This window comes from Peromyscus leucopus, chromosome 20 (assembly GCF_004664715.2).
Source record: "Peromyscus leucopus breed LL Stock chromosome 20, UCI_PerLeu_2.1, whole genome shotgun sequence".
NCBI classification, from domain to species: domain Eukaryota; kingdom Metazoa; phylum Chordata; class Mammalia; order Rodentia; family Cricetidae; genus Peromyscus; species Peromyscus leucopus.
Genome location: NC_051080.1, coordinates 46583375 through 46609052, shown reverse-complemented (window position 1 = coordinate 46609052; position 25678 = coordinate 46583375). Strand labels below are relative to the sequence as shown.

The following is a 25678-nucleotide window of genomic DNA, read 5'->3' as shown; positions in this document are numbered from 1 at the left end:
GCTGGTGCTGGGTTCTATGAGAAAGCAGGCTGAGCAAGGCATGATGAGCACCCCTCCATGGCCTCTGCATCAGCTCCTGCCTCCAGGTTCCTGCCCTGCTTGAGTTCCTGTCCTGACTTCCTTTGGTGGTGAAAAGCCATGTGGAAGTGTAAGCCAAATAACCCCGCCCCCCGCCCCCCAGCTTGCTTTTGGTCATGGTGTTTTGTTGCAGCTATAGTAGGAACTCTTAACTAAGACAACTAGCAATCCTTCTGCCCACCTAAATGCCAGGATTACAGAAAACTTCCAAAGAGCTGTCTCTGCCTCCAAGCTGTTCCTTGAGCACTGGGCCTTCACTTCTAACTTCCTGTTGGCCAGCTCTACCTGGATGGCCTATTAGCAGTGTGAATCAGCATGTTTAAGCCACCACTTGGTCTCCAGGTCTGCTTCTGACCTCCTTCCTACTTCTCCCAGAGTCCACTACCGAAACCTTGAAGTGATTCTTGATTCTTCTACAGTCACACTCCCATATCCTGTTTGGTTCCCATATCCTGTTTGAAATCTTTAATTCTTGGATATGTTTAAATCCCGTGTTTCATTCCTATGCTTATCAAGAAAGGCGTATCATTCCAGTAGCTGCTTTTTTTTTTTTTTTTTTTTTTTTTTTTTTTTTGGTGCACCGTTCCTGGAGGTACTGCAATACCAGATCGATGCGTGGAGTGGACGGAGCAAGCTCCTTTTCCAACTCCTACTTCCAAAAATCCATTTAATATATTGTCCTCGGATAGAGGACGTATCAGATATTAAACTGATAAGAACAGATACTACACTTGATCTTAGCCAAAAGGCCGAGAAGCGATCCAGTAGCTGCTTTTAAAACATGTGGATAATATACATAATATAAAGTTCCCATTTTGCCTGCTTGATATGTATGATTTGGTGGCACTTGGTGTACTCAGTGTTATGCATTACACCACTGTCGTCCCAGAACATTTTCATCACTACGGAACAAAATCCTACCCTGCTGAGTAGCCTTTCTCTTCTGGCAATCACTAATGTGCAGCATGTAGCCTTTGGTCTGGTTTCTCACATCTAGCAATCACTAATGTGCAGCATGTAGCCTTTGGTCTGGTTTCTCACATCTAGCAATCACTAATGTGCAGCATGTAGCCTTTGGTCTGGTTTCTCACATCTAGCAATCACTAATGTGCAGCATGCAGCCTTTGGTCTGGTTTCTCACATCTAGCAATCACTAATGTGCAGCATGCAGCCTTTGGTCTGGTTTCTCACACTTAGCATCATGGTTCTAGGTTCATCCACATCATAAGCATTGTGTTAATAATTCTTTCTATGGCTGGATAATGTTACATTATCTTCATATACTTGTATTTGCCCATCTTTTTGTTCTTAGTTGATGGACATTTGGATTGTTTCCACTTTTCACCATCATGAGTAGTATTGTAAGTGTTCATATTCAAGCTTTGGTCTGTATACCTTTTCTTTAGAATATGTATGTAACAGTGTAAATGCCTTGTCATCCAGCAATTCTGCCTTTAACACATTGAAGAACCACCGAACTACTTCCTGTAGATACTGTGCACAGTGCCGTTAGTACCCTATTGAAGGACATCCTCCACATCCTCCACTGTAGATGCTGTGCACAGTGCCGTTAGTACCCTATTGAAGGACATCCTCCACATCCTCTGTGGATGCTGTGCACAGTGCCGTTAGTACCCTATTGAAGGACATCCTCCACATCCTCCACTGTAGATGCTGTGCACAATGCCATTAGTACCCTATTGAAGGACATCCTCCACATCCTCTGTGGATGCTGTGCACAATGCCATTAGTACCCTATTGAAGGACATCCTCCACATCCTCTGTGGATGCTGTACACAGTGCCATTAGTACCCTATTGAAGGACATCCTCCACATCCTCTGTGGATGCTGTGCACAGTGCCGTTAGTACCCTATTGAAGGACATCCTCCACATCCTCTGTGGATGCTGTGCACAGTGCCGTTAGTACCCTATTGAAGGACATCCTCCACATCCTCTGTGGATGCTGTGCACAGTGCCGTTAGTACCCTATTGAAGGACATCCTCCACATCCTCTGTGGATGCTGTACACAGTGCCATTAGTACCCTATTGAAGGACATCCTCCACATCCTCCACTGTAGATGCTGTGCACAGTGCCATTAGTACCCTATTGAAGGACATCCTCCACATCCTCTGTGGATGCTGTGCACAGTGCCGTTAGTACCCTATTGAAGGACATCCTCCACATCCTCTGTGGATGCTGTGCACAGTGCCGTTAGTACCTTATTGAAGGTCAACTCCTTCCACATCCTCTACACTTATTTTCCATTTTTTAATGATAGCCTTCTAATGTGTATAAAGTGGTAAATCTATGATTTTATGTTGAATTTTGCTATTGATTAGTATTGTTAACTGGTTTTTATTTTCTACAGTGGCTGCCCCTCAAGCAAGGGCTTCCTCACCAGGGCTGCAGCCTGAGGGGATTCTGTTTCCTCAGGCACTGACTCTTTCAAAGCTACTAAGGAAAACTTTATCTAAATCTAAAGAACTCAGGATTCAATGCTTTAGTGGAATTCTGCTTGCTCAGAGAGGTTGAATAGCAAGAAGCTAACTTTCTCTTTTTTGCTGGTGTCTTCCAAAAACTCAGTGTCCTTCTCTCAGCCCTCACTTAAAAACCCTTGCTACATGGGGCTCCTCCCTACCATTTCCTGTCAGCTAAGTGCTGACTCAGCTTCCTTCTTACAGGTTAATTTTATTGTAATCAAACACCTCTTTGAATTGTTAACAAAAGCAGTAGGAAAAAATGCAACACACTTTAATATTCCCCAACAGACTAGTGATACTGGGAATCTTTTCATAAATTTGTGTGCTGTTTCAGGGAAACACCCATTCATTTATTTTACCTAGTTTTTTATTGTCATTTGACTTAAATTCTCATTCAGTGGTCAGAATGTTCTGGCTGACCTGTCAGTAGCTCTCTATTGCTCTACAGATAACTCTGGAGGTTTTGACCTCCAGGGTGTTTTCTCAGCCTCCTTTGCCAGTTTAAATTCTTAGAGTTCCTATACACATGCATATTGGTCCCTGAACATCATTTCTTTCCATCCCAGAGTCTTTGCTTAATGTTCTTGCTCTCAATTAAATGTTCTTAATCCCTTTTGTCTTAAGGTTACTATTACTGTGATGACACACCATGGTCAAAAGCAAACTGGGGAGGAAAGGGTTTATTTATATCCTGAGTCACAGTCTACTTAAGGAAGTCAGGACACAGGAACTCACACTGGGCAGGAACCTGGAGGCAGGAACTGACACAGAGGCCATAGAAGAAGGCTACTCACTGGCTTGCTCCTCACAGCTCATTCAACCTTCTTTCTTTCTTTCTTTCTTTCTTTCTTTCTTTCTTTCTTTCTTTCTTTCTTTCTTTCTTTTGTTTTTGTTTTTTTGTTTGTTTGTTTTTTTTTGTTTTTCGAGATAGGGTTTCTCTATGTAGCTTTGCGTCTTTCCTGGAACTCACTAGGTAGCTTTCCTGGAACTCACTCACAAGCTGGCCTCGAACTCACAGAGATCCTCCTGGCTCTGCCTCCTGAGTGCTGGGATTAAAGGCGTGTGCCACCACTGCCCGGCTCAACCTTCTTTCTTACAGAACCTAGGACCACCAGTGGAGGGGTGAGCCCACCCACAATGGTCAGGACTCTCCCCTACCAGTTACTAGTTAAGGAAATGCCTTACAGGCTTTCCTACAGCCTGGTCATATGGAGGCTCCCTGCTCTCCAGTGACTCTAGCTTGTCCAAGTTGACATAAAACTAGCTAGTACACCCTTTATTGGCCAAAATTTTTACCTATGTTAGTTAATGTCTGTCTTTAATATTGTTCCATCTAGACTGCCCCGTTTCTTCCCAGCTTATTTTGAAGTTGATTCCAGACATAATCTATTAGTTACTTGTCTTCTTGTTGATGTGATAAAATGCCATGGCCAAAGGAAACTTAAGAGTTTATTTTGGCTTGTTTCCAGAGGACTAGATGTCCATAGTGGTGGGGAAAGTACTGTGACAGTAACGGTGAGATCTTGTCTCACTGAACACAGGCAGCAGAGAGCAAACTGGAGCTGGATTGGATTTATAAGCTCTAAAGTCTACTCCTAATGACAGACTTCCTCCAGCAAGGCTCCGCACCCTCAAAGTTCTGTAACTTCCCCCAAAACATCACCAACTGGGGCCTGGATTTTCAAATATATGAGCTTTTGGGGGAATGGTTCTCATTCAAACCACAACACATGGATTCACATTATCTTAAATGTTTCAATTTTGCTCTAAAGACCGAGTACTATTTAAGAATTACTAAAATAATATACACAAAAGTATTTATACCATCAATTTATACCATTAAGTTTACTATCTTAAGAAAAATTTGACCTTGTGTTGTGCTTATTATTTTCTTGAACCAATGTCTGAGTACAAATCTTGTAATAGGTTGATATAATCATATGCCTCTTTTTAATCTTTTTTTCTTGCAATTTGTTGAAGAAATCTGTAGTACAAATCCTAATTGGTCTTATCAATAAAAACCCAGAGTCACACATCAGGGTGAAAGCTGAAAGATCAACGAAGCAGAGCAGCAGCCACTAGAGACTTCTTACCTCTACGAATCCTCAGCCTGAAAGGGAGCCAAGCTCCTGTCTCCTCCTGCCTTATATTCCTCTCTTGGCCCAGTCATATCACTTCCTGTCTCCGCCTCCCTAGTACTGAGATTAAAGGCATGAGATTCCAAGTGCTGGGATCAAAAGTATGTGCCACCACTGCGTAGTTCTGTTTCTCTTTTAGACTGGATCAATCTTGTGTAGCCCAGGGTAGCCTTGAACTCACAGAGATCCATCTGCCTCTGTCTCCTGAGTGCTGGGATTAAAGGTGTGTGCCACCACTGCCTGGCCTCTATGGCTAACTAGTGGCTTAGCTCCACACTCTGATCTTCAGGCAAGCTTTATTTGTTAGATCACAAACAAAGTATCACCATAGAAATCAAATTCTCTTTCAAGTTTTCTATACTCTGTTCTTTGCCTTTTATGTCTTCATCTTTACCAGTGTATCTATATCTGTCTTTTATCCCCTGTGTTTCCATCAGTAAGTAGTTATATCTACATGCTAAATTGAATCCGGGTTTGACTGCTGCTAAAACTGTCTCTTAGGTGATGGTGCTACATGACTTTCTTAGGGGCACTTAGTCTAGTCTCTCTTTAGGGGATGTTAGGAGCCATGAATCCACACTTATAGATCCCTTAATTCATAAATGGCTGAAAAGGAAGATAGTCTAATGTTAGCATTCTTTCTTTGCTTGCTAACTACGAATATGCAATACTATTACAATAAATATACTATATATAAATATATATATTTGTTAAAGATATGACTTTGTGTACTTTTTATTACATTTACTGATTTACTCAATTTGTGTGTGAGTATGTATGTATTTGTGTAGGAGCACAATCGTGCCATGGTGAGTGTGTAGAGATCAGAGGGCAACTTTCAGTGGTTGTTCCACACAGTAGCTTTCCACCGTCTAGATCTTGGGATTGACCATATCATCAGGCTTAGTGCAAATACCTTTATTCAGTGGGCCACCTCGTTGGATTATATATACGTTAAAAAAGAGCAATTCCTTCATGCATAAATAATTTGGTTACTCAGAGGCACAATTCATATAAAGAAAGCAGGACAAATGTTTGGTTCTATTTCCCAGTTTTGAATATGAGTTGATTTGCTGGCATCCCACAACTTCCACAATGAATTTTTATTTTAGCATATCATGAATTCATGTATATTATCTTACTATATCATGTTGGTCGATATTTTCCAAACTATTGCAATTATTGTCTTTATTGATACGCACGTCATCTTTGCCAGTAGGAAACAAGTCAAGCTGAACCCTTGGATCCTTGAGTTGTCTTTTTTTCCAAGTAAGGTATTCTGGGATCCTCTTGCACATTCCTGCCCAAGAGCTAAAGTCATTCACATCTTACAGGACCTTCCTGTTTCAGCTGTCAGTCTGAGTGTCACTGAGCTGGCCATTGTTCCTAGATGTTCTTCTTAGTGAATAAAACATGAGTTCCCACTGACACTTCCAATTCAAGCCCAGAACTCCATCCCCCTCACACTGGTCCTGACTCGAATACCTTCTAATCCCCTTGATTCTCACACTGATCCTGACTTGGTGAATACCTCCTGATCCCCTTGATTCCCACACTGGTCCTGACTTGGTGAATACCTTCTGATCCCCTTGATTCCCACACTGGTCCTGACTTGGTGAATACCTTCTGATCCCCTTGATTCCCACACTGGTCCTGACTTGGTGAATACCTTCTGATCCCCTTGATTCAAAGCAATTACTTCCACTTTGTACTGTACAACTTCCTTCAACAATTTCATCTTTGTGTGTGTCTTATCCTTTCTACCGAATGCCAAGCAGTTTGAGGCCAGAGCCATAAGTTTTTACTTTTTGATACAGTAAGATAAAATTCCTAAAATACTGTTATGTTCCTGACATATAAACACACTTATGTCTTCATATCCCTCAAGATACAGAACCATGTTATACATGTGCTAAAATTTCATAAATTGTTAAATGAATCTTAAAGCTTAGATTTATGTTCAACTTCTCATATGTACTAGAAATTCAACTTCAGTGGCAAAATCTTCCCTTTAAAAATATTAAAGTTGCCAGACATGGTTAGCACTTGGGAGGCAGAGGCAGGCAGATCTCTGAATTCAAGGCCAGCCTGATCTACAGTGTGACTTTCAGGACAGCAGGCTACACAAAACAAACAAACAAACAAGCAAACAAACAAACAAACAAACAGAAAAAGAATACTAAAGCTGAACATTTTATTTAACAGATATAAAATAATTCTAAACATTTACAGCTCGTACAATGACATAACTTTTGTATTTTTTAACACGTTGACAGTAGGAAATAGGAAATAGCAAAGATCACAATGACACTTCAATATATAGGTTCCAAGAACAGAATCATGAACAAAATAATCAATGGAAAAAAAAAAATCCCGAAACCATTCTTGGTTGAAGTAAAATGGATAATGCTAGATTTTAAAGTGTGAAATCACACTTTGGTCTGTAAACATATTTAACTTTGCATTTTCATTCAGCTGGGTACATAAAGCGATTTCTTAAATGTCATTTAAATGAACCATTCAAAGGTTTGGTTTTAAAAATAAAAGAGGTAGGGAATGAAAGCTTCGGAGGATTTATTTTGGTAGTTCTTCAATAATGATGCGAGACACTGAGTTCCATCCAGTGGAAGCATCTCCTTTAGGGTAATCAGAGCAGGTGCCAACCCAGATGGCCACATCTACCAACCCAGCGCCAATCCCTTCACACAGTCCTTCCACTGCAAAACAGAGCCGATCACAACCCTCATTAGAACAAAGGGCAAAAGCATTCCTTCTGCATTTACTGTAGAAAGTCAGATTGTAATCCTGCTTACTGGAAAGCTAACTAAAAGTTCTAGTACCCGAGAAGGATTTCATAATAAAGTTCTCTTTTCCTTAGTTGGTACATAAATATTTTTGAAGGCAGATGCATAATTACTATGCTATTACCTCAACGGGCAGTATTCTCAAACCAGAATGTTTTAGTTACGGAGATGATTTAAAGCCAAAGAACAATTTACCAAATCATACAGCACACCTACACTTTTAGCTGTCAAGACTTCCCGACTTTGGAAGAGACCTGAACTAGAGCCTCAATCAAGATATGCAAGTCTTTTTAAAGAAAGCCTTTTCAGCACTGATCCGTAGAGCTGATGATATTCAAATTGAGGATAGGACTTTATATGATTAAAAAAAAATCCTAGCTTAATCTTTTACCAGTCATTCAATGTATGAATCTAATTTACACAGATTCTTTTTTTGCAAAAATTTACATGTATGTATATATGTATGCATGTATGTATCATCTATCTATCTATCATCTATCTATCTATCCATCTATCTATCTATCTATCCATCCATCCATCCATTCATCTGTCTGTCTAATATATCATCTAATGTGTGTATGTAGTTGTGGATAACACCTGTGTCACAGTGCACCTGTGTAGATGAGAGAACAATTTATTACAGGAGTTGGTCCTCTCCTTCCACCACGTGTCACAGGGACCAAACTCAGCTCATCAACCTCTGGGGTCAGCACCTTCTACTGCTACATCAACCTTTAGCAGAATTACTATTATTAAAAAGAAACCCTGTTTTTTTGTTTTGTTTTGATGCTGTATCCTTCAAGAGTCTTCTGGGCTCTGACATTCTAACATACATCTTGCATTGAACCTTACCAAAGTCCTTCACTCACATCTAAAAGAAAGATTTCACTGTTGGTCACTAAAACAAGCAGAGAGACATGTTCCCTTTGATGCCTGTGTGAAGTGAGAAAGGAAACTGGACTTGGCAGATTCCTAAAGAGAATGAATTGTGGCATGCAAGTGGTCCAGTGGCTGTGTAGCTTTCCTGCAGGTTGAGATTAATATGCTCATGTGCCCTGGTAGGTTCCCACCTTAGCTGAGGTTAGTGCAGCCCAAATGAGCCCCTGAATATGGAACTGGAGCAATATGTCATCACTGTCGATAACATCTGTAAGTCAACTGACACCAGAATATAGGGACCTGCCACCAGCTCAGACCTCTTTGGAGAGGTAAGCTGTGAGTCCACAATCCATTTAAGCTGTCTGGTAGTCTCAGGACCATGCTAGTTGAAAAGGCATGCCAGCAATATTCAAGTTTCCACAAGGCCTTGACCCCTCATGGCCTAGAAACGTGTCCACTTAACCTTGTAGTCAAAGGACTCCAGACTGCTGCAGGCAGCAAGAACATATTAAAGAGATTCAGCTATATATAATAAAGCTATACCTAGAAAGATCAAGGAATCTTTTTAGAGAGAAGCCATTTATCAAGGTGTTACTCAGCTTTTAATATTCAGCTGTTTCTTGCTATGAAATTCTTGTGTGTTCATATACTACTAGGCCTTAAAGGCAAAAAGTATAAGATTCTCAGATGTACTGCTGATCTACTAGGTAACACCTCTACAGAGCCTAGGGAACAGGCAGACTGTAGATGCATAGCTTTGTTTCTTGTGCAAATGAAGCTCAGACTTCCCTTCCCCAGACTGGCCAAATGGCATTCCAGAGCATTTGACTCAGAACAAAGGGTTTTTTGCATATCCAGGTAGGAGTGAAGGGGAGGCAGGATTCCTGGTAAGGCAGAGTCACGTGGCCATAGGAGAAGAGAACAAGGTAGAATTTCTGTAGATGGTAGGGCAGAGTCACATGGCCAGAGAGAAAGGAATAAGAAAGATCTTTTGTAGAGAATAAAGATTGGGTCAGGTCAAGAGAGGAGGAAGAGGAGAAATGAGCATGGACAGAGAAACTGAAGACGAAGATGAGATTGAAAGTGTAAGAGCTTATCAGGGCTAAGGGAGGACAAAAAAAGAAGGGACGGAGAGGAACTGGGTGTCAGGATGGAACTGAAGCTGTGTAGACAGAAGTTTGTTACAGAGAAATAAAGTAAACAGACGTTAGAAACTAGTGTCCATAGATTCTCTTCCCTGAGATAAACCCACGCCAGACATAGTGTCTTCCCCAGGACTCTGGGAAGGATTTTCTCAGGGCAGCCCCTGGGAAAATTCTGACACCAGACAGGTGTGGATCTAATATCACCTCACAGTGAGTCAAGTGGCTAAATGATGACTTCACCAAATCAAATCCCCAAGAACTCCATCTTCCTGGAGGAGTGGTACCATGGTGAGCCTATCGGGTAGCCAACTGCTAAGAACCAGAGCAACTGCCTGTTTTGCCATTTCTAACTAGACATTAACTTTGGGGCACATCACCACAACCAGGGGTTTCTGTTGTTATTTGTTTGGTTTTATTTTGTTTTTAAGATGCAGGTACTAGAGACTTACTGGTACTTAGAAGAGACCTGAACCAGAGCCTGAATATGCAAGTCTTTTTAAAGAAAGCCTTTTCAGCACTGATCCGTAGAGCTGATGATATTCAAATCAAGGACAGGACTTTATATGATTAAAAGAAATCCTAGCTTAATCTTATACCAGCCATTTAATGTGACCAGAGATCCTGAGTCAGTTGCTCAGTGATGGCACCCCAGCATCTGTACGCTTTGAAAAAGATCTGTGAACAGTCGTGAGTTGCAGTCCAGGGTGGGGAGTCACATACTATGACCTGTTAGAGATCTACTTACAACAGGCTAGTTACCCAAGCATGTTAGTGGAAATGAAATACCCTTTTAGGTAGATCTGAGGCACATTCTGCAGTGCTGCTATTATACATACCAGAAGAAGTACGATGGATATTAATTGTTGAATTTAATTCAGGGCTCCCTTGATCCAGATAGATGATGGCTTCGATGGGAAGAGGTCCTGAACATTCAGCTCCATTAAATGTAAAGTACCAGCGCTGACAGCATGCGTTTCTGCACTTTAGCCGAAGTGAACCGCTGAACAGAACACGCAGAGCACTGTTGGAGCGCATCTTCGTAAATGTACATTCCTGCCACAGCGGAAAAACAGCTGAACATCTCTCATTTTAATTAAAAAGCGACCACAACTGTCAAGTTATGGAGGCGAACCCAGAGCAATTGCTAGAGTCTATGAGACCCCACTGACCAACAACTCCAAAAGAGGCCCCCATATTTAGTATTGGGCTTTTTATTTGCTAGTCTGTGGTGTCTAGGGAAACACCACTTAAGCTCCTTTTATATGTGTATATGTATATATTTTTGGAAGCTTCTCCAGTGGTAGGCTTCCATATGGCTTTTTTCAAAGGTCTTTAGAGTTAGTTCTCCCTCCTCATACACACTTTCTTCTCCAGCCCTCCCACTCCCCACCTCATTTAACGCTTCCTGTTCCATTATTCACTTTTCCTCCTTTCTAATGCCCGAGTTCTATTCCACTTCCTTTGAGTACCATGGCTCCTTACTAATTTTATAACGTCTATGAATATACCCTAATTTAAATATGCTAATCTAAAGATTCAAAGCTAGCATCCAGGCCGGGTGGTGGTGGTGCCTCCCTTTAATTCCAGCACTCAGAAGGCAGAGGCAGCTGGAACTATGAGTTCAAGGCCGGCTTGGTCTACAGAGTGAGTATCTAGAGCTGCTCAGAGAAACCCCATCTTGAAAAACAAAAGCAACAACAACAACAAAAAGCTAGCATCCATATGTGAGAGGGAACATGCATTATTTATCTTTCTGGGTCTGGGTGACCTCACTGAAAATGACTATTTTCAGCCTCCCCCCATTTACCTGTGAATCTTATAATTTCATTTCTATTTACAGATGAATAATATTTCCTATTTCTGGTGATACCACATACTTAAGTCATAGGACATGGGTAATTAAGCTGGCACTGACCTGCAAACTTCATCCCTACCGGCTAGCTTTCATAATACTGGAAGGTTGAATGCATGTTGCCAAGGGAGAAAAGTAATCAAAAGTCTTACCCAGCTGTGAACCCTGTGAACTAGGATAACAGTGGTCCCGCTGCTGTAACAGTGGTACAAATGTTAGGGGAGTAACCAACTACTTTCTGATTGGATTAAAAGCCAGCTCTACAAAATGAAATTCATGCCTGATAGAGTTAACTCGACCCAAAATCCATAGCTGGCTAGCTCATAAGGCCCTAGAGGAGAAACTAAAACTATTATTCTGCTAAAAAGACATAGTAATAAACTGCCCCCGAAATCTTTATTTTTATACCCATAAATTTGCACATCTCTTCAACTTTATCAGAGAATCTTCCTTTTGCAGCAGATGGAGATTAGTACAGAGACCCACAAGTGGTCAGTGTTCAGAGAATAAGAGGGGGCATTGTAGGCACCTGCAATGAAACAGAATTTGCCAGACAGGACAGGTCATCGCACACATGAACCCACAGCAGGCTGCATATGCAAGACCTGCACACAGTCAGTCCAGCCAAAACCCCAGCATGGATGTGGGAGGAGCTCAGGAAGTCCCAGCCCTAGATGCGGGCCTGTTAGCAACTGTGGCTGCTAGGGAGGCAGAGTCTGTTTTCTCCAGAGATAAGGCCTGTGGGAGGCTACCGTGGGCCAATAGAGGAGTCCACACCCACACACATGTGGACATCACTGAGTGAACTTCCTGGAGTTTCAAAAAGTGTGCATGAAGTTGGGAGGGGAAAGTGGTGGTGGGCGGTAGAGGAGAAATTGGAGGGGAAGGCATAAGAGATAGATAAAGTAAGAGACTTTGAAAATACACTGAACTTCGCTTAACTATTCTCTCTCCATTGTCTTTAAAAAGCTTGAGTTTTATAGAGGGAGGAAGATTACTTACAAGATTGGTACAAAAATCAAGAAAATCAATTTTTGGCTTTCTTAGATGTTTCTACTTCATTAAGTGTACCTTTTCATTTATTTTCTAAATAGATAGTCTTCAGTACTTTCGGCTAACAAATCTATGTACTCTTTCTCTATTGAAAAATACTGAATATCAACTATATTCAGTTGGATACAGAAGTCAACAGAGAGGAAGTCCCGCCTTCACAGAGCTGGCATTCTATAGTATTAGTGTCTGTTGGGATAGATTATTCTCTCTGTCTCTGTCTCTCTCAGTCTCTTTCTCTCTGTCTCTGTCTCTCTCCCAGCCTCCCACCCTCTCATTTTTGTTTATTTTAGTTAGTATTTCTAGTAGCCCAGGCTGGCCTCAAACTTGCTATGTAGCCAAGGATGGTCTTGAATTCCAGAGGTCTCTACCTCCTGAATGCTGAGATTAGAGGCATGAGCCACCACACCAGGCTACAGCTTTCTTTTGAGCAACAACACACAGTAGAAGGTGTGAACCTAGACAAAATTACCTGTACAGCACAGTAATAAAATCTAGCTCATTTTCTTCCCTCTAGCTTGTCCACAAAAACTTGTGTATTGGCTCATGACCTACAATCTCTTCCTTGTATGTAGTTTCTGTATCCATTGTAACCACTGCTAAAAAAAAAAAAAAACAAAAACAAACAAACAAAAACAAAAACGTGGTGTCTTAATAATGCAGGAACTATAAAGGATAGCTTTAAAAAATGGCAACTTCTGATGAACAGCTGTAAATAAGAAAGCAGTCTACTAGTACCAGATGTTTAAATAACTAGAGAGCATTAGAATAAAACACTTTTTGAAAAATCACATATAAAGAGAGACAAGATCTCAGTCACCAAGCTCAGTCGTAGCTAGATGAAACACCTGTCACACAAAATCAAGACATTCTTGATCTTTTAAATAGAACAGGAAAGGTTAAGATGAGAAACATGGATGGTGCCCTATCACATCTCAAAACCTTAGAGTTTTAGGAAAATAAACTTTATTTTCTTGGGGGTAGTGGTAAATAAAATCACAAAACACTAAATTACAGCTAGGAAGGTGGGAACAGAGTTGGTCACCAAAGAGGCTCAGGACAGCACCGCTTCCCCAGCTCTGCCTCCTCCCAATTTGCCAACTGCGCTTCCTCCAAGCCAGGGCCACACACACACACACACACACACACACACACACACACACACAGACACACACACACAGACACACATACACACACACACACAGACACACACACACACACACAGACACACACACAGACACAGACACACACACAGACACACAGACACACACACAGACACACACACACACTCACAGACACATACACACAGACACACACACAGACACAGACACACAGAGACACACAGAAACACACACACAGACACACACACAGACACACACACACAGACACACACACACACACACACACACACACACACACACACACACACACACACGGAAGGCAAGCACTCTACCACTCTGCTATGTCTGCTAACTTTTGAGACAAAGCGCTCACCACTGACTCCTTCAATCTGTGACTGGGCCATTCATCAAAATATTTGGGTCCCTCTCCTTACACAAAATGTTACAGAATCACCATTGTGGTTATTTAAAATCACTAGCAATCAATTTCAGTTCCCTTAAGCACTTTTAAGATGAACATGAGAATAAGGACAAACAGACTTCCCATAACATGGATCCTAGTCACGTGGTGATTTTTAAAACTATTGTGAGAGCCAAAGTTACATTTTAAGTTATAAATACTATGCTTCAGAGATCCATGAATCAAAAATGCCTCTGATCTGCAAGCCGCCTGTGGAAAGGAGAGTTAGTTCCTGAAATGCTGGAGGCTATTGTTCATGGGAGATAACAAACCACATGTTTTCACTCCCCTAAACAAGTTTGTTTGACCTATCTGCACCGGATGTGCTTGGTCATATGTGGGTGGGAGGTTCACAGGCCGGAGGTACATCAGGATGTGTGCTTGCCCCTGACTGGACCAGATGGGAAATGCAATGAATTATGGGTTTTCCTTTTTAAGCCACTGCAAACCATGATTCAGGGCCATTTCCCAGGAACCTGGCTATGGACTTGGCCATTTGGTTTTAAACTGTGGTAGTGGTCTCATTCTCAATGGGTACGATTATCACTTTTAGGACTTAAGCTATAGCAGGATGTGTTAGATTAATTTCAATTATTTACTTAGTGATAAGATTAGAATGTTGGTTACTGTCTAACTTGAAAAATCCTTTTTGCATTTGCTTTGATAAATATAGTGATTATCTGCCTTAGAAATACCTTTATGAAATTAACTGAAATGTTATCAAATTTTCCACTAGTTTTAAGTAAGAAAATCACACATTATTATTCTGCACCCTTTTATTTAAAGTCCCTTAGTTTAACAAAAATAAAATTGACACTAACTTAGAAAACACATTTTGCTTCAACTTTAGTATGATTTGGACCTCACTTACCGCAATCTTCCCGAGATCTATGCCGTAATTCAGTGAGCTCCACGAACACTGCTTGTAGTTTGGGGTCCAGGACTCCTCAAAGCTTTCTCTTAAGCACTCCCCCTTTTCTCCTTTGAATCCATCCCGACCTGGAATTCCTGGTGTACCAGGAATGCCATTGGCTCCAGGACTCCCATCGCGACCCGGAACTCCTGCTGGTCCTTGTAAGCACATTCCATTGTACTGTAGTTGAAGGAGAAGGGGGAAGCATCACCGCTTAAGACACAAACTCAGGATAGGGTATAAGGATTGTAGTTCAACGGTAGAGCGCTTGCCTAGCGAGCACAAGACTCAAAGTTTGACCCCCAGGACACAACAAGTAAATAAAGAAATTCATTCATGAATATGTAAATAAACAATGCGTATAAGTCCAGTGATCACAATTGCATTTATTCTGAATCTGTCAAGAGTCCCTTTAGCCGGGCGGTGGTGGCGCACGCCTTTAATCCCAGCACTCGGGAGGCAGAGCCAGGCGGATCTCTGTGAGTTCGAGGCCAGCCTGGTCTCCAAAGCGAGTTCCAGGAAAGGTGCAAAGCTACACAGAGAAACCCTGTCTCGAAAAACCAAAAAAAAAAAAAAAAAAAAAAAAAAAATAGAGTCCCTTTAAACCACCTTGTCCATGTTCTTATGAGTTACTTTGGAGAACTCATTTTAAGGTTACTTAGAAAACAATATCACGTCTTCATTTTTTTTTATTGCACAAACTTATACAAAACATCGAGAAAACACTTTTATGTCTTTTTCTTTGTACTTCTGATTATATGTAATTTTAACTAGCTGTATTCCAAGGTATACATCATTTGATCTTTTTTAATTTAAAATTTGTTGTTATTATTTTATGAGTATGGTAGCATGCCTTGAAGTTAGTGGTTGGTAGCACACACCTGTAATCCCTGTACTTGGGAGGCAGAGGCAGGAGGATCCAGAGTTCAGGATCCCCCCAATGCAGCAAATTTGAGGCCAGCCTGGGATGCAGGAGACCACTCCTCAACACACACACACACACACACACACACACACACACACACACACACACTAATGCAGATTGAACTCAGAGCCTGTGCATCATAGGCAAGTTATTGACCTATAACAGTGATACTTTGAGCTTCCTTTGTGCAATTCCTGTGCCTCCCCTTGAATTAGTTCACATGGAAACGAGGGTGCCCTTAATTAGACGTTTCAAAATGCAATGCATTCCAGTTAAATTTTTAACATTTCCCTTATTGATGTAAATTTCTTTAGTACATTTGATATTTTTTAATTCCTCTCAGGCAAGATGTTGCATACAGTAAAGTTTTTCTTTTCCCAGTTAAAATCCTAGTCCCAATAGACATTTAGAGATGTCAGTGAATGTCAGTCTACAGTATGAGGAGAGTGAGGGGAAGCGCAAATTCCCGCACCCAGCTCCTTATTTCTTTTATTGGCCACCAGGGGGCAGGACTTAGTGGGGAGCCTGAAAGGAAGGCTTTGAAAGCGCCTGTACAAAGAAGCTACTTTATACAATCTGTTGAACTGTGTGGACTTTCTGTCACCAGGACCAAATCCAATCTACAGGATGCACCTGAGCCCGGCTGCACAGTGTGCTTTTCCAAGTTGGGCTGGAGTTGTGGGAAGCCACAGGTACAGTAAAATCCTTAGAGGGGAAAATATCAGCTTTATGGGGAAAGGGACTGTTTTCCGTATCTTAACTACACATTCATAAAATGCAGGCTGCACATGAGCCACACTCATGTGGCACAGTTTTTTTTTTTTTTTTTTTTTTTTTTTAGAACTTAGGTGCTTAAAATAAAGCCGTAGCCCCAACACAGTGTGCTTTTGTGGAGCAAAATTATATATCATAGCTGAAAACAAGAACGACAAAAAACAACAAAAACCCACCACCGCTGTGTGAAACAGCAGGGATCCCCGCCAGCCCTCCTACCCCCCCACCCCCCAGTGCTCTGGAATCCAGTTTAGAACTGTCTGTCAGGGAGCTTGTTTTATTAGTTTAGCCTAGAATGTCAGTTTAAGAAATTCAGATCTTTAAACAAACAAACCAACACCAAACACCGTCTTCTTATGTATTGCAATGCCTGGCAGCCATATAGATTGGCTTAAGGGCCGGAGTTTATGAGGTGCCAAGGACCCCAGAGCTGTCATTGGCTGGCTCTTGCCTGGGACAGAGAGCCTCTCTGCCCTCCGCGGGGTTGTTGACTTTTAGAGTGTAGAGGGAAAGGCTTAATGCAAACAGGCTTTCCCACACATCAGCCCCTCGGAGAGAGCTTGGGATATCTGCTTTCCCGGAAGCATTTTCTTTCCCTTTCTGTGGATCGCAGTGTTCCTGACTGGTAGCAACAGGCTGAAGTCCTGACTGCGCATCTGCTTTGAACAGAACAGGCGGGATGGGTCCTTGGGAGGGCTCCTACTGACTCCCTTCCTTTCCCCTTCCAGCTCCAACCCCTCTGAACCATTCCTGGCCCAAGCAGTCCTCCAAGGAGTAAATTGCAATTCATACTCCCCAGAAAGATGACCCAACGTGACTCATAATCTTCAAGTTACAAAAAGCTGGACGCATGCTATGCGGGGGGTGGGGGGGTGTTAGTCTCTCCTCCAGGCAGACGTGGCCACCAGTCCCAACAAAGGACACGTAGCACAGCCTTGGCCCGGGCCCAGGCGATCAGCTGGCCTAGGGTCTTCTTGAGGCCTGCTTTTAAAATCAGCTAAGCAACTCAGTCTGCTCCAGCTGCAGCCACAACGTCCCTCACTTCTCTCAAGGGTGGCCTCCCCTGAGACCAGAAACTCCTGGGCGACTACACGGACTTGGGACATCTCACCTGACCCACGTCGCATCTCTGCGATGACCTCTCAATAGGACTCCCGAGGAGTTTCAAGACTCCACTTCAGGCGTGTCCCAGATCCTTCCCCACACACGGACTCAGACAAGGCAGGGCACTCGAGTTAAGATACATAACACGCTGTCCTAGGCGCACCCCTACGGTCAGCACCACCGACAGCCGTTTTGATTCCCTCCCTGGCTGGGTCCTCTCCAGCACTGAGGTCAGGACCGACTCCCTCAGACTCACCAGGTCTACCACCTCCCTCTGCCGGATCAGCGCTTTTTGCTTCACCTTGGGGTTCTCCGAGGCGCTAGACTTCGCGGGCAGCAGCAGCAGCAGCGGCACAAGGAAGAGGCCGAGCAGCAGCCGTGGGGAGGCGGTGCGACCTTGGGGGTGCATGGTGTGCGGTGGCTGCGAAGCGCGGAGCCGGAGGCAGAGGGGTCGGCGGGGCCCGGCCCTGGTCCGCGTCTGGCCGAGCTCTGCAGCCCGCGGCATCAAAGAGCCTTTCACGGAGCGCCGCCCTCCCTTCTTCCCTCCCGCCCCCTGGACACCCGAGGTTGCATACTGTAATAGGCCAGGGTCCCCGGCTCGAGCTCGCCCCTCCTCCGCAGCTCCGCCCGCCCGGACCCTCGCCTGGTGACTGGTTAGGAATCACGGATGAGGGGGAAATCGAGATAGCAGTGTCTTATCTCTGGGCCAGGAATCACCTTGGGGGGAAAGGGAGGGAGGAAGGGAGGGAGGGAGGGAGGGAGGGAGGGAGGGAGGGAAAGAACATTTGGGAGTATTAAGCAAGGAGAGCCATAATATAAAAAATCTTTAAGAGTCCTACAACCCAAATGATTGCTAATGTTTGAAGAAGCGCTATCCCCTTCTAAGAGGCAAGGTGCAAAGCTTTGTTGACGTGGCCATCCCATGGGGGATGCCGCTGCCTGTCTTCTCCATTCATAGGTGAAGAACTGAGGCTCATGGACAATAACCCACTTTCGGTGCTGGAAGTTCATTTTCGAGTGCCCATTACCATAAGATTAATGCACGTTTGAAACTCCATGGACTCCAGCCAGGGAAGCAGGCCTCGGCTCCACCCAGCACTCCCTGTCAGGGAAGACGGAGGTGACCTGCAGCTCTTCACCTCTCCCTCCATCCCTCCGGTCCAGTCCCCCAGCTCTGGTGCAGACCCCTGCAGCAGCCTCCCACCCCCAAACTCCCTTCCCCAGCTCACTGCCTCGCCTCCCCTCCCCCAAACTCCAGCAGGCACTCCCTGGGAACCCACAGGCCACAGGGCACAGTAAAGCAGGTAGACTAACTGCCTCTCCCTCTGCTCCTCAAAGTCCAATTCTCCAGCCCCACCCCAGCTGTGCACCAGAACACCTGTCCCTTCTTCTGCACCCATTTCCGGTGGATCCCACAGATCCTCCCCTGCAAACTTTCTTCCCCCAACTCACTGTTTCGCTCCAGCCTCCAGCTCCACAGGCCACTCCTGCCAGAGAAGCGAGGAAGCTCACTGCAGATCTTCACCTCTCCCTCCGTTCCTTCAAGTCCAACCCCCCCCCCTCTCCCTCAGCTCCGGCAGACCTCTTGCTGTGGCCTCTCCTCACTCTCTACTCCCACTGCCCAGAGACTGACTAAGCAGATCTTGGTGGGACCCCCTGCTTTTCTCCCTCTTGTTAATTCATCTCCACCATCTCCAACCCCTCCCTGTTCCTAAGTGTCATCTGCCAATACCCAGAAACATGTTTTCCTGGAACCTCCCCGCCCCAGTGCACACACCTATCAGGACCCCCAAAGATTTTCCTACAGGCAACACACAGCTGCCACATTCTCCTAAGAACCAGACAGAGAGAAAACAAAACAAAACAAACAAACAAACAAAAAAAAAAACAATGAACAAAACACCCACCCAACAAAGGCTATTTATCAGCACCTAGAATTACAATCTCCCTAAACCCAGGTGCCTAGATGCCAGTATAAAAACACAACCAGTCACAGCCAGGACAATTATGTCTCCACCACAACCCAGCAACCCTATCACAGCAGGTTCTGAATATTTCAACACAGGTGAAGCATAAGTAAAAGACTTCAAAACAGCCTTTATGAATATGATAGGGGTCCTTAAAGAGGAACTGAATAAATCCCTTAAAGAAATCTATGAAAACACAAAGATATAGTTGAAGGAAATGAATAAAAGCATCTAAGACCTGACCTGAAAGTGGAATCAATAAAGAAAACCCGAACTGAGGGAAATCTGGAGCTGAAAACTGTAGGAGCTAGAACAGGAACCTCAGAGGCAAGCTTCACCAACAGAAGACAAGAGATGGAAGAGAGAATCTCAGACATTGAAGACAATGATGGAAGAAATGACACATAGAGCAAAGAAAATGTTAAATCTAAAAAGCTCCTGGCAAAAAATAGGCAGGAAATCTGGGACACCGTGAAAAGACAAAATCTAAGAATATTAGGAAGGAGAAGAAAGACAGGTCAGAGCCACAGAAAACATTTTCAACAGGATGATGGAAGAAAAAAATTTCTAACCTAAAGAAGAAGATGCCCATCAAAGTATCAGAAGCATACAGAGCACCAAACAGACTGGACCAGAAAAGAAAGTCCCCTTGGCATATAATAACCAAAACACTGAATGTACAGAACAAAGAAAGAATATTGGAAACTGCAGGGGGAAAAGACCAAGTAACATGTAAAAGGAAGACCTGACCTCTCAGTGGAGACCCTAAAAGCCAGAGACTCTAAGAGACCACAAATGCCAGCCCTGACTACTATATCCTGCAAAACTTTCATTCACCATAAATGGAGACAATAAGACATTCCATGATAAAATCAAGTATAAGCAATATATATTTACAAATTCAGCCTTCCGCAAGGTGCTAGAAGGTAAACTCCAACCTAAAGAGGTTAACTGCATCCAAGAAAACAGAGGGAAAAAATAATCCCAGACCAGCAAAAGAAGAAGAAGAAGAAGAAGAAGAAGAAGAAGAAGAAGAAGAAGAAGAAGAAGAAGAAGAAGAAGAAGAAGAAAGCATATACCACCACCACCATCACCACTATCATCATCATCAACAACAACAACAAAATAACATGAATCAACAATTATTGGTCATTGAAATCTTTCAACATCATCTTAATTCCTCAGTTCCCTCATAAAATACACAAACTAGCAGAATGGATGTGAAAACAGAACCCATCCTTCAGCCGAATTCAAGAAACACACTTTAACATCAAGGATAGACATCACATCAGGGTATAGGGTTAGAAAAGATATCCCAAGCAAATGAACCTAAGAAACAAACTGGTATAGTCATTTTAATATCTGACAAAATAGACTTTAAACCAAAACTAATCAGAAGAGATAGTGAAAGACAAGGCATACTCATCTATTGGTTTAAATAGTAAGGCAACTCCACGTAGTTAAAAGGGAGGTTTATTTTGTGGAATAACTTACAAGTGAAGGGATAGGTTACAGATTCTGGGAAAGGTGTAGCGCAGTCCACCAGTGTTCTCTGGAGAACTCTGCTCAGTCTACCTCCAGTATCCAGTATCCAGGAACCAAGAGAGCGGGGCCCATCTGGATCTCAGGTCTTCAGGGGTCCTGTCTCGGCTCCGCCTTGCAGGCGTGACAATTACCAAAGCTTCAATAGGGGTGGTACTTCCAGGTCAAAGCTGGAATGGCTACCCACTACACTCATCAAAGAAAAAAAATGCACTAAGAGGACATTGCAATTTTTAGCATCTATGCTTCAAACACAAGGGCACTTAAGTTCGTAAAAGAAATGCATGTACAGCTTAAATCACATATTGACTCTCACACACTGACAGTGGGAAACTTCAGTAGCTCTCTCTCACCAATGGACAGGTCATCCGGACAAAAATTAAACAGAAAAATGTTGGAGCTAACTGAAGTTATAAACCCAATGGATTTAATAGATATTTATAGAGCATTTCACCCAAACATAATATACCTTCTTCCCTACACCTCATGGAATGTTCTCCAAAATTGACCACATGCAGGGACACAAAGCAAGTCTCCACAAATACAAGAAAATTGAAATAACTTTCTGCATCCTATCTGGCCACTGTGGATTAAAGCTGGCTACCAATAACAGCAGAAACAACAGAAAGCTTACAAACTGGTGGAAACCAAACCGCTCTCTACTGACTGAAAAAAGGGTCAAGACAGAAATGAACAAAGAAGTTAAAGACTTTCTAGAGTTCACTGAAAATGAATGCACAACATATCCAAACGTATGGGACACTACGAAAGCAGTGCTAAGAGCAAAGTTCATAGCATTAAGTGCCTACATTAAAAAAAGAAATTGGAGAGATCTCAAAGTAGCAACTTGACAACACACATGAAAGCTCTAGAACATAAAAAGATACCACACCCAAAAGGAGTAGATGGCAAGAAACAAACTGAGGGCTGAAATCAATAAAACAGAAAGAAAACAGTACAAAGAATAAATGAAACAAAGAGCTGGTTCTTTAACAAAACAAATAAGATTGACAAATCCTTACCCAGATTAACTAAAAAGCAGAGAGAAAAGATCCAAATTAACAAAATTAGAAATGAAATGGGGACATAACAACAGATACCGAGGAAATCCAGATAATCATCAGGTCATACTTTAAAAAACTATACTCCACCAAATTGGAAAAATCTAAAAGAAATAGATAATTTTCTTTTTTTTTTCTTTTCTTTTTTTTTTTTTTTGGTTTTTCGAGACAGGGTTTCTCTGTGTAGCTTTGCACCTTTCCTGGAGCTCACTTGGTAGCCCAGGCTGGCCTCGAACTCACAGAGATCCGCCTGGCTCTGCCTCCCGAGTGCTGGGATTAAAGGCGTGCGCCACCAACGCCCGGCTAGATAATTTTCTTGATAACTTACCAAAGTTAAATCAAAATTTGATAGGCAATTTAAGCAGACCTATAACCACCAGGGAAATAGAAGCAGCCATTTAAAGTCTTCCAATCAAAAAAGCCCAGGACCAGATGGTTTTAGTGCAAAATTCTACCAGCCTTTCAAAGAAGAGTTAATGGCAATGCTCCTTAAATTATTCCAAAAAATAGACATTGCCCAATTCATTGTATGAGGCTACAGTTGTCCTGATCCCAAAGCCCATCCCATAAAGACCCAACAAAGAAAGAGAATTACAGATCAATTTCTCTTATGAACATAGATGTAAAACTACATAGTAAAATACTTGCAAACCAAATCCAAAAACACATCAAAAAGGTCATCCACTATGATCAAAAAGGCTTCATCCTCAAAATGCATGGATGATTTAACATACATAAATTGGTAAATGTAGTCCACCATATAGACAGACTGAAAGACAAAAACCACATGATTATCTCATTAGATGCAGAAAGGGTCTTTGTCAAAATCTAACACCCCTTAAGACAGAAGTCCAGGAAAGATTAGTGATACAAGGGACATACCTCAACATAATAAAGCAAGCCCACAGTCAATAGCAATGTAAATGAAGTGAAACTCAAAGCAATTCCACTAAAATCAGGAGCAAGACAAGGCTGTCCACTCTCTCCATATCTGTTCAACATAGAACTTGAAGTTTTACCTAGATCAATAAGACAACTGAAATAGATCAAAGAAATACAAATTGTAAAGGAAGAAGTCAAATTATCTTTATTTGCGGATGATATGATAGTATATATAAGTGTCCTGAAAAATTCCACCAAGAAAACACATACAGCTGATAAACTCTTTCAGCAAAGTTGCTGGTTACAAAACTAACTCATAAAAATAAGCAGCTTTCCTATATACAAACAACAAACAGTCTGAAAAAGAAATCAGGAAAATAACACTCTTCACAATAGCCTCAAATCATATAAAATATCTTGAGGTAACTCCAAACAAACAAGTGAAAGATTTGTATGAAAAAAACTTTAAGACATTGAAGAAAGAAATTGAAGAAGAAATCAAGAGATAAAAATATCTCCCAAGCATCACCATCCCTGACCTCAAACTCTACTATAGAGCTATAGTAATAAAAACAGCTTGGTACTGGTATAAAAACCGACATACGGACCAATGGAATCGAATTGAAGACCCTGACATTAATCCATGCACATATGAACACCTGGTTTTTGACAAAGGAGCCAAAACTATATAATGGAAAAAAGAAAGTATCTTCAACAAATGGTGCTGGCATAACTGGATCTCAATATGTAAAAGATTACAAATAGATCCATATCTGTCACCATGCACAAAACTCAAGTCCAAGTGGATCAAAGACCTGAACATAATTCCAGCTACACTAAACTTAATAGAAAAGAAAGTAGGAAGCACTCTTGAACGCATTGGCACCGGAGACCATTTCCTAAATAAAACACTAACAGCACAGACCCTGAGCACAACAATTAATAAATGGGACCTCTCGAAATTGAGAAGCTTTTGCAGGGCAAAAGACACAGTCAATAAGACAAAAAGACAGCCAACAGAATGGGAAAAGATCTTCACCAACCCCACATCTGACAGAGGATTGATCTCCACAGTATATAAAGAACTCAAGAAACTAGACATCAGAATACTGAACAGTCCAATTTAAAAATGGGCTAAAGAGCTAAACAGAGAATTCACAAAACAAGAACTACCAATGGCTGAAAGACGTTTAAAGAAATGCTCAACATCCTTAATCATCAGAAAAATGCAAATCAAAACGACTCTGAGATACCACCTTACACCTGTCAGAATGGCTATGATCAAAAACACCAATGACAGTCAATGTTGGAGAGGATGTGGAGCAAAGGGAACACTCCTCCACTGTTGGTGGGAATGTAAACTTGTACAACCACTGTGGAAATCAGTATGGCGGTTTCTCAGAAAATTAGGAATCCAACTACCTCAAGACCCAGCCATCCCACTCTTGGGCATATACCCAAGGAATGCTGATTCATACCATAAAGATACATGCTCAGCTATGTTCATAGCAGCACTATTTGTAATAGACAGAACCTGGAAACAACCTAGATGCCTGTCAACAGAAGAATGGATGAAAAAAATGTGGTACATATACACAATGGAATACTACTCAGCAGAGAAAAACAATGAAAGCATGAAATTTGCAGGCAAATGGATGGAACTAGAAAAAATCATCCTGAGTGATGTAACCCAAACCCAGAAAGACAGTTATGGTATGTACTCACTCATAAGTGGATTCTAGATATAAAATAAAGAACAATCAGACCACAACCCATAGAACCATGGAAGCTATATATATAGCATGGAGGTCCCTAGGATGACTGTGGCTTATAATAAATTTTGGTTTTATTCAATTATTGAAAAAAATAGCCAAATAAATGGAAACACATGAACTATGAACCAAAGGCTGTGGGGCCCCCAGCTAGATCAGGCCCTCTGAATAGGTGAGACAGTTGATTGGCTTGATCAGTTTGGGAGGCAACTAGGCAGTGGGATCAAGTCCTGTGCTCATTGCATGAGTTGGCTGTTTGAAACCTGGAGCTTATGCAGGGACACTTGGCTCAGACTGGGAGGAAGGGACTGGACCTACCTGGACTGAGTCTACCAGGTTGATTGCAGTCCTCGGGGGAGGCTTTGCCCTGGAGGAGGTGGGAATGGGGGGTGGGCTGGGGGTAAGGGGAGGTGGTGGGAGGGGGGAGAATAGGGGAACCCATGGCTGATATGTAGAACTGAATGGTATTGTAAAATAAAATAAAAGGGAAAAAAAAAATCTCCCATGCTCCTGGATCAGTAGGATTAACGTAGTAAAAATGGCCATCTTACCAAAAGCAATTTATGGATTCAATGCAATCCCAAGCAGAATTCCAACACAATTCTTCACAGAACTTGAAAGGACAATTTTCAGTTTCAAATTGAAACACACACAAAAACCCCCAAGATAACTAAAATAATCCTGAATGTTTAGCTGGAGCCTCCAGCTTACCTCAGCATGATTCTGAA

The 25678-nt window shown here is 42.3% G+C and overlaps 1 protein-coding gene and 1 non-coding gene across 3 annotated transcripts; both read right to left on the bottom strand.

Moving 5' to 3' along the window:
• Positions 1 to 648: 648 nt before the first annotated feature.
• Positions 649 to 839, bottom strand: LOC114699934. The gene has a single exon (XR_003735618.1). It is a non-coding gene; the product is annotated as a U2 spliceosomal RNA (small nuclear RNA).
• Positions 840 to 6879: 6040 nt separating this feature from the next.
• On the bottom strand, positions 6880 to 18264 carry Cthrc1 (collagen triple helix repeat containing 1). Of its 2 annotated transcripts, none has more exons than XM_028879235.2 (4): positions 18028 to 18264; positions 14882 to 15103; positions 10364 to 10580; positions 6880 to 7416 (listed from the first exon to the last, which is right to left on the bottom strand). In XM_028879235.2, the coding sequence occupies exons 1-4, from the start codon at positions 18229 to 18231 to the stop codon at positions 7274 to 7276; spliced, it is 786 nt and encodes a 261-aa protein (XP_028735068.1). In that variant the 5' UTR covers positions 18232 to 18264; the 3' UTR covers positions 6880 to 7273. The 2 variants fall into 2 exon arrangements, with proteins under 2 accessions (XP_028735068.1, XP_028735067.1); XM_028879234.2 differs by having other exon boundaries at positions 17983 to 18263.
• Between the last annotated feature and the right edge of the window lie 7414 nt (positions 18265 to 25678).